The sequence below is a fragment of the Spinacia oleracea genome, chromosome 3 (genome assembly GCF_020520425.1).
Source record: "Spinacia oleracea cultivar Varoflay chromosome 3, BTI_SOV_V1, whole genome shotgun sequence".
NCBI lineage: Eukaryota > Viridiplantae > Streptophyta > Magnoliopsida > Caryophyllales > Amaranthaceae > Spinacia > Spinacia oleracea.
The window spans coordinates 144,760,270-144,770,302 of NC_079489.1; the positions used below are offsets into that span (position 1 = coordinate 144,760,270).

At 34.3% G+C, this 10,033-nt stretch overlaps 1 protein-coding gene across 1 annotated transcript; it reads right to left on the reverse strand.

Annotated features, from left to right (window-relative positions):
• Positions 1-5,714: 5,714 nt before the first annotated feature.
• Positions 5,715-9,462, reverse strand: LOC110800747 (floral homeotic protein APETALA 2). Its single transcript, XM_022006067.2, has 10 exons — positions 8,450-9,462; positions 8,323-8,348; positions 8,171-8,201; positions 7,932-8,019; positions 7,438-7,583; positions 7,214-7,258; positions 7,034-7,125; positions 6,713-6,927; positions 6,383-6,562; positions 5,715-6,261 (listed from the first exon to the last, which is right to left on the reverse strand). The coding sequence occupies exons 1-10, from the start codon at positions 9,073-9,075 to the stop codon at positions 5,941-5,943; spliced, it is 1,770 nt and encodes a 589-aa protein (XP_021861759.1). The 5' UTR covers positions 9,076-9,462; the 3' UTR covers positions 5,715-5,940.
• Between the last annotated feature and the right edge of the window lie 571 nt (positions 9,463-10,033).

Here is a 10,033-nt window from a genome sequence, read left to right on the forward strand (position 1 = left end):
ACATTTAACAACTTTACTTTTATACTAATTTAGGAAATAAATTAGGTTGATGAATTGATGGAGGTGTAGCTTAGGTTGACATATTCAACATTGGTATCACAAATTTAGTAAAGAGTGTCAAATCATATACGAGTACTGTATAGGAAATCCTATGATGACAACAGTAAGATTTAAGATGATTTATATAATTATGTTAGAAGGTAAACATGATTTATATCCAATCTCATAGATTTTTCTTACAATAGTTAAAAAAATGTTACTGTATTTGAACTTTCAAACACTAATTACACTATAAAATCATAATACACTGAGTACGACTCGGTAACAAATGTCTCGTGCCTCCCTTGTGTAGTACTTTTTTTCTTATTGTTCGTGCACTGCTTTGAACCAACATGGCCTAGTGCCATCTTTATTCTTTAGAAGTACGTAGGGTAACAACTAACAAGTGGAACATGTGTATTAAAAAAAAAACAATTAGCAATGTTGTAATTAATGTTGTGTTTTATTCACTTGATTTTCACTTATTTTTCCTAAACTTATCTTATCAGAACTTATCTGAACTTATTTTTCCTGAAATAAGTGGAAATAAGGTGAACAGACTTGATAAGATAAGTTCAGGAAAAATAAGATTTGACCAAATACAATTTATAACTAAAATAAGTTTTGATAAGTTTTAATAAGTTCAGATAAGTTCAAATAAGATAAGTTCAGAAAAATAAGTGAAAATCAGGTGAATAATATGTCTTCAGTCTAATTTTTTAAAACAAGGTGCATAGTTTCTATGTAAATATTATAGAATCAAATGTTTTCCTTCCTATTAATAGTCGTTTAGCTAACAAAAGTCGCACAAATTAATACTTTTTTTGTATCATAAATATCGAATGTGTACAAAGTTGAAACGTGTATCAACTCTTCAAGCATACAAGTAATACAATTTGTTTACTTTGTACTTCGTCGAGTACTCCGTATAGTGTAGCAAAGAGATGAAGGGGTCACTTCTTTATAAAGCCCGATGCTTTTGACTTTTATTTACAAACTTGGCCTATTTATTATTGTCCAATGCCTAGTTCAGGGGAACCATGGCCATCTCGGCTCTCATGCAGCCTCGCCAATGTAAGTGATATTTAAAAGTTAGAAACTTATGGGTCGGGTAAGGTCGTAAATAAAAGCGTTTGTATAGGAAAATTTGTCAAATACAACCTAATAAATTTCTCTATTTGTCAATTATAACATCAAATTTTTAATTTTGCCAATTACAACCTTAAATTTATAGATCCATTTTAAATTACCATCCGAAGTTATTTTCCGGTAAAAATCACCGGAAGATGATGTCATAAAGTTATTAAAAAAAAATTACATAATTTCTATTAAAAAAATCGAAAAATAAGAATTAAACAAAAAAAAATTCGAAAAAATAATATTTTTTTATAGATATTATGTACTTCGTAATTTTTTTAATAACGTTATAACATCATCTTCCGATGATTTTTGTCGGAAAATGATTTCTAGTTGTAATTTAAAATAAATGTACAAGTTTAAGATTGTAATTGGCAAAATTAGAAATTTAAAGTTGTAATTGACAAATAGAGAACTTTATTAGGTTATATTTAACAAATTTGTCGTTCGTATATAAAAAAAGTACTCCGTACTCCTTAACGGATCCTGAGGAATAGACAACGAAAAGAAAAGGAAGTACGGAGTATTTAAAGATTGATAAAATAGTTACTCTAGTTGTCAATGAATGTGCAAACATTATGAATAGGTTGGGGCTTGGAATGACATTTGCCCTATTTATTTAGCATACGGAACTAATTACAGAGTATAACCATATGTCAGAAAATGAATGTGCAAGCTTCCTATTAAAGGTATATATACTTCCACTCTAGAGAGAGTCGAGATTAGAGAGTAGAAAGGGTTTACTATTTACGGAGTAGTAGTAGAACTTGTGCAAACTCACAAGTTGGATTGTCAATACTAAAAATAGATGCGCGCTATAGCTTGATTTGATTAATTAGTAGCCGTAGCTCGTAGGGGTCACTCTTCATCTACTCATTAAAGTTACACATGCATTCCCATTTCCCACACCTTTTTTAGTCCTTTTTTTCTTTCTAAAGGGAGTAATCATTTTTACTCCCTTCGTCCTTTGAATGTCGTTTTACTAGATTAGATTCCGTGTATACACAGATATTTGAATACTCCCTTCATTCCTTTTTCATCTTCCTTTTTCTATAAATGTCGTTCCTATTTGATCTTTCTGTTTCTATTTTTGGACATGACTTTTTACCATAAATTTCCCCACCATCCCTTATTTAATTCATTCACATTTTCCCATTCACCCACCCAACCCCACTTTTATGATTTTTTATTACTTTATTAAAAATATCTTCTCTCTCCTTCATTTCTTTATTACTTTCCTTCATTTATTTATTACTTTATCTTACACTCAATCATTACTATTACACCCAATCATTACAAGATTCTATTTTCTTATTTTCCACCCAAACACCAAATAGGAAGATCATTTAGGAATGGAGGGAGTAGTATTTAACTTTTTTTTTTTATAATATAAAGTTACTGCATAATTAATAAATGTTGAAAGTACTCATGTAATCATCGACCAAAATATTGAGTAAATATTTTTTTTATTATTAATTAATATAACAATTTGACTAAAATATTACCAAAATTATTTTTAGAAAACTACTCCCTCCATTCCTTTTTTATGTTCTTATTTGGAGTTTGGGGTGGAAAATAAGAAAATGGAATCTTATAATAATTGTGTGTAATAGTAATGATTGGGTGTAAGATAAAGTAATAAAGAAATGAAGGAAAATAATAAAGAAATGAAGGGGATAGAAGATATTTTTAATAAAGTAATAAAAAAAATCATAAAAGTGGGGTTGGCTGGGTGAATGGGAAAATGTGAATGAATTAAATAAGGAATGGTGCGAAAATTTATGGTAAAAAGTCATGTCCAAAAATAGAAACAGGAATATCAAATAGGAACGATATTTATGGAAATAGAAACATCAAAAAGGAATGGAGGGAGTATTATTTTGTGGCATACTCCCTCCGTCCCGGAATACTCGACCCGGTTTGACCGGCACAGAGTTTAAGGCACTTGAATTGACTTATTTAATTTAATAGGTAGTAGTTGATAGTGGGGTATTATTTTAATGTAGTTAGTGGGAGGTGGGTTAAGAGGTGGGGTTGGGGGAGAGTAGGGGTTGAATTTTTAATTATTTTTTGTATGGAGTAGGGGTAGGTGGGTTAATAGGGATGGAGTGAGAAATAATATAATATTGTTAGAATATTTCCATTTTTAGAAACTGGTCAAGTATTAAGGGACGGCCCGATATGGAAAACAGGTCAAGTATTCCGGGACGGAGGGAGTATATTATTTCCTTAATACACAAACAAATATTTTTTAATACATAAACAGTAAATAAAAAAGGATAGAAAATAGAAAAAAATAAAAATGAATAGAGATTCTTTTAGAAAAACAGTTTTGGCGGGAAAATTTTGCACCAGGAAGTGACAATTCTCACTGCTGGTGTATGTTTTAGTTTAATGTAATAGATTTGATTTTTTGCGGTCTTCAAAATAAATAATCACTTCCGAGGTACGTCTAATGTAAACTTGACTCGAATTCGAGACTCATCGATCCATACTTAAACCAAATCCAAAACTTAGTGGATCAGGATATGACTTATTTCCGAAGTAAAAGCAGTCAAAATTGTGCCTGAATCCGACACACCCCCGAATCAAACTCAATACTAACCAACTCCAAATTGATATAAAACCGTTTTAAACCCGAACCCAAGATTCCCGAACTTAAATCGAGTTTAATTCGAAACAATTTTTTATCCAACTTCATTTGAATCAAAGTTATCCGAACTGATCAGATTTGACCCGAATATAAACATTGACTCGGCATTAACCGATTTTGACATGACCTAACCGTTTATAACTGATCAGAAAACCAATCCGATGACCCGATATATATGACAGCCCTACGCATGCATTTGTTGTTTCTTATAGATTACCGAGAAATCATTAGGTCAAAATTTAAAGTTTAACCCCAAAAGTTGCAACAGGGCAATCGTTTAGGGACAAATTGAGTAATACTCCCTCCGTCCCAATTTAATTGGCACATGCACTTTACATTTACCCCCGTACCAATTTAGTCGTCATATTTCCTTTTATGCCATAGACCCACTAATATTTTATTACCTCTCTCTTTTCACTACCCAAAATTATAACCTCACATCATTTCACTTTCAATTAAAAAAATTATTTCACTATCCCTCACCGTACCTACGTTTATATTAAACTACTCCGTGTAATAGATAAACCTACAAGTCTACAATAACTTATCGCATAAACTCCGTGAAAAGCTTAGTGCGATGATTAAATTAGGGTGGAGGGAATAAGTAGTTAAACATTATTCTCTTCAATTGCCCTTTAATTACCGATATTCACGTGTCAAAAAACTACTCTCGTAAGAGCATGAGTAATGGTCAAGCTACAACTCTTGTAGTTTTACTTGTCACGTCAGATATTCAAGCTATTGCGGAGTATCTTTCTAGGTCTCAACCCCGCCCAATGCAAATCTACAAACTCTTATACCTTGGTCATGACCCACATGTGAATCATTTCAATTTGTACTCCCACAGTGAAAATTACCAAGTTTGTAGCTCCACAAAGCTACAACTTTCACTTTTCTGCATTGGTTGACCTTGTAACTCCCACTAGTTAGAAATTGTAAGCTAGGACTTTTACCTAGTGGCGGTGCCAGTAGGGGTTCAGTGGTTCAACTGAACTGCTACTGGATTTTGTAAATCTGAAAATAGGAAGAGCAACAACAATATGTCATGTACAATTCCGCGCACTAACTTTAATGATGAAACGAGATGGTTAAATGGTGCAGTTACCTCTCTACAACCCAGCAGACACGAGATTAATTCCTAACCAACACCTTTCTTTTCCTATTTTTTCGTTATAGTTCTTTGTTTTCCGATCAATTACCCTTTTTTGTTTGAAAATTAAACTCCAATCAATTAACTAATTTTTGTTTTCTTTTGAAACCTTTAAACCCTTAACGAGAAATTCCTGACACCACAATTGATTAATTAATGACCGGCTTGTTTTGTTCCGATAGTATTTTTGTATTTTATGTTAACTCCAGCCTCTCACCATTGTGCATAATTTGTATCCGAAAGGGAAATAAAACCTATGATCAGATAAATCACAGAGAAAGCAACAGGCAACAGGCAATAAGAGAGGAATTTAGAGAGGGAAAAGTCTCTCTCATAATAATAACCCAAACTTTATTTGAGCAATAGAACTGATTCAAAGGACACCCCCTCTAAAAGATAGTGACCATTCATCACCATCCGGGTTATATTTCCCAGACTCTTTTTCTTTTTTAGTCCACCTGCATTTTCTCTCTTCTCTTCTCCACTCTACATTTTTTTTTAGCTTACTTTTTCTTTTTCCATTTTCCTAAATTATCTTCTTACTCCCCCTGTCTGTTCTTCATTCATCATTTTTTAACTAAATGAAAATTTTCACACACCTTCTATATTTGGAAAGCTTCATGAAATTACAGACACTAAAAATAGCATATTTAGTACGGACATAACATTCAATTTTCATTCACCATTGTAGTCTTTTCTTTTTTTATGTTAGTTTGACCAATATGGTCAATAACATGGAAAATTTCCCCTTTTTTCTTTTTGGGGTTTTTTTTTATAATATCAATCTCCCCAAATCAAAAAAGAAAAAAGCCCAAAAAACAAATCACAAAAGATTTGGCTTTAATTACATAGATATAATAAAATGAACTTAATAAGGGTTAAATTAGGGAAAAGAGGGAGTGATGAAATTGAATTACAAATTATATATATTTTTCAAAAAATATAGATAATTGTTTTTTTTTTAAGAGGGTCTCATCAGAGGGTGGAAGCCAGTATTAGGAGGCGTCCAGTTTGGTGGGGGTCTTGATATCTGCTGTGAGAATCCTGATGATGCTGCAGCAGTAGCAAACATTTGGGGATGAATCCCTGCTTGCCATTGCTGTTGCTGTTGTTGGTGGTGCTGCTGTTGTAATTGTAATTGTTGTTGTTGTTGCTGCTGTTGTTGTTGTTGTTGGTGTTGTCGAATTTCGTTACTGTTATTATTAATACTACTATTAATGTTGTTGTTGTTTGACAACATTAGATCTATCCTGCCTCCATTACTGCTGCTTGGAAATTGAATCTATTTTCATCCAACACCAATGACAAAAACACGCATTAATTTAATTATTTAATTACAATGTACCTTAGCAAAACAAAAGAACAAACGAACAAACAAACAAACAAACGGTAAGAATACTCACTTGATGATGATGATGATAATTCGAGGAGTTGAGATGAGGGGGAACGAAAACAGGCATTTGGCCAGCATATCGATTATGCATCGATGAAATCTCGTTAGGCTTTAACGAGGTTGGAGATGATTGAAGCCGAGTTTGGCTTAGGAGTTGCATTGTTTCAGCATGATCATGACCATATGCATCCTTAACCCATTTGGGAAAATCAAAATAGACCATAAGTTAGATTTGCCACCGATTTTTTATTTTTTTTATTTTTATTTTATATTTACCACCTTTTAAGTTCCAGGCTCCGAAATCCAAGCTAAATAAGTAGATAATTTGTAGTAATCTAACCTTAGGCCTAGAGCCTTGATTTTGCCAATTTAGCTCAAGTTGCATTGAGCTTGAAAATTGTTGTTGATCTTGCATTGTAGGATTATCTCGAAAATCTAGACCGGTATTTATCCTAGTGCTTGATGATCCTCCTCCTCCTCCCAAGCTCAAATCAAGGTTGTGCTCACCACCACCACCACCACCACCAACACCATCCCCGCCGCTAGTTGAACATCCTACACCATCCAAAAACATAACTTTCATCACTAAATCAAATAATAAATAAAATCATATTTTAATTACCCTAGCATACAAGTATGATTAATTGGGTATTTATTATACCAGCTGCTTTCAGCTCTTCTTCATAGATGCTAGGATCAAAGTTTGTAACTGCATCTTTCCCATTGCATTTAATCGCGGCCTTGTCATAAGCTCTATAAATCAACACAATCACATCCTCCATCAATATAATATTTCCAAAGAAACGTACTCAAAATTGTTTATTGATGGAATTGTACAAACCTAGCAGCTTCAACTTCGGTATCAAAGAGCCCCAAGTAGACATACCTAAAGACAAATTTTGTAGAAAAATCATTTTAGTATACGATCGAATACTTGTACTCCATCTGTCTCGTTTTACTTGCTCCATTTTAACCAAAAAACCTCTCATAAAAATTGGTCAAACTGGCCGAATAAATTGAGACGGAGATAGTATGAGTTATTAAATAAAAATAAAAGGGGAATACTTTTTGCCTAAGAATTGGCCCATACGAGCCTCCCAACGACCACATTTGTGCAAGGTAACACCCCTATACTTAGAACTTCCTCTAGGAAAGCCAGTACTTTGTCGGCGAAGTATGTGAACAAATTCTTCCTTGGTTAAATTCCCCATCTGTTCAATGTGTAACAAAATCAACATAAATATCTCAATTTTTTTTAATTTTTTTTTTAAAATAAACAATATTATGCCGTGTTTGGCTTTTGGGAAAAGAAGAAAAAACACCATGATTGACAAAAAAAAAACTGTAGAAGAGCAGTAGTAAAAGATAAGAGCATTAGTGTAAAGAGGATAAGGGGGGGGGGGGGGGGGGAAATCCAAATCTCCCTAACCAACCAACCAGCCAAACAAGGAACAACAAAAGTAAGCATCCCTGGCCCTGGACCCGGCTCCCGGGCCCGGTCCCCAGTTTTTTTTTTTTTTTTTAAATGTGTTGGGTGATTCCATAATTATTCCACTAACCTGCTTCAAGTCATCTTGGTAGTCTTCAAGGGTAAAGTTTATGTCGGCATCAACTCCTCTGAACTTAATTGCTGCCCTGTCATATGCACTGCCAACCATCCAACCAACATTAAACCTCAATTTTAACAGCATTTACATTATTCGCCCGCTTTAAAACTAACAACGATAACGAATGCGCCCTTAGTTTGTTTTATTTTCGACATGGATGAAAAATAAAATAAAAATACAACAACACTAACCGAGCAGCCGCATGAGCTGTGTCAAATCCACCTAAAAAATATAAATTTCTAGTATTAGAAATCCATCATAAAAAATTAACCCCAAATATTAGTTTTTTTTTTTTTTTTTTTTTTTAATGTTATCCCAAAAATAAAAGTTTTAAAAAAATTACCGAGATAGACTTGCTTCCCGCAGTCCCTGAATCAGACAACAACACATTCCCAGAAAAAAGAGGAAAAAAATGTTAGATTAGATTTTTATTTCATGTACTAAAAAGGGGAAATATAAAGGGGGCGAACCATATATGAGACTCCCAACGGCCAGTTCGCCGGTAATAAGTAACGCCGCGATATTGGGAGCTCCGAGAACGTGGGCCACGCCGGCTCTTCTTCATGGGCTGGGCTAACTCGGTGGGCTTATTACTCCCAGATGAGCCCATTAGAGTAGTAGCAGCCGGCAAGGTGTCTGACGTCGTCGTTGTGTACCGTGTTCCATCCCAATGGGACATCGTAGTGAAGTTTCCGGTGGAGGTACCGGCAATATCTCCACCCGAAACGTCAATTTCTACGGGGAAAAACTGATGTGTCACCGGCGGTTCGCCGGAGAAGGAAGAATTATTATCATCATCTTCGTCATCATTATTATTGATGTTATTATTGGTTAGAAAAGAAAAGCCGAAAAGGCGACGGTTGGTAATGGTAGGGTTAGTATTGTTAGCACGCTTCTTTCCGTCGCCACTAGGTTCGTCACCGTCGGATCGTTCACCACCGTCGTCGATGACGATGGCAGAGGAGGTGGAATTCTTGTCATCGGCGTCTAACGACGTCGTTTTAAGGGAAGAGCCGCCCTCTGAATCGGCGTACCCTCCTCCTCCTCCTCTAGCAGCTCTTGTTGCCTCATCAGGTGAACCATTTAGATCCCACATTTTTAAAAATAAAAAAAAGTAAATTCCCTCCCTGGAAAATTAAGCTCACAAAAACCCAAGTTTGATTCGGATGATCAAATCTCTCACTTTATCATCTGATGGTATTCTTCTTCTTTCCTTTGTTTTATCTCTTTTGGGAAAGAAGAAGAACTCTTCTTTTGTTTTCTCAATCTCTCTCTAAAAAGAAAGCCCTGTTTATGCTGTTTTCTCTCTCTAGATTTGAGATTCTATGAGTAGCTACTGAGAAGAATTTATTAAAGAAAAGATGGAGAGAGAAAGAAGAAAGAGGAAAGCTTCAAAGTGTGTTTAGTTTGCGAAAACACCCACCCAAAAAAAAATGAAAAAGAAAAAGAACCTACGACTGATAAATATGAGCTGGATGTTGAATTGCCAAACAGGAGATAGACAGAGAAAGAAAGTTTTGTATTCACAAAGGTTGATTTTTTTTTTTCATTTTCCCCCCTCCTTAAAAACTACTGCATCGACGGATAAATTAGTCAATACTCAAACATCCGAATACATGAACATTTCGACACATGGATCGTACACATTATTAGGTACACCCGAGTGCATATAAAGTTCTATGGACACTCTCACGTTTTTTCTCTCATGTTACATGCGCAGAGCATGTGAGTTAAAAACGTGAAACATTGCACCTTAGACGTTCTCGATATGTTGTTCCTTAGTTTTTTTTTCTTCAAACAGTTGTATTGCACCGTACAACCGTACTCCATAACGGATTAAATAAGTCCCAAAATATATTAATGAACACGGAATTTATTTTTGTAAGAAGAAAGATCCTACCATGTAGTTACCTGTATGATAGGAGATGATGATTAGGAGAAACTCCACATCAAAAATCGTAAGGGTAAAGATCGAACTTCTAACCTCAATATGGTAAGAGATAATCTGTATAGGGAAATGGATCGTGCAATAAGTTTTTGTTTTATTTTTATGA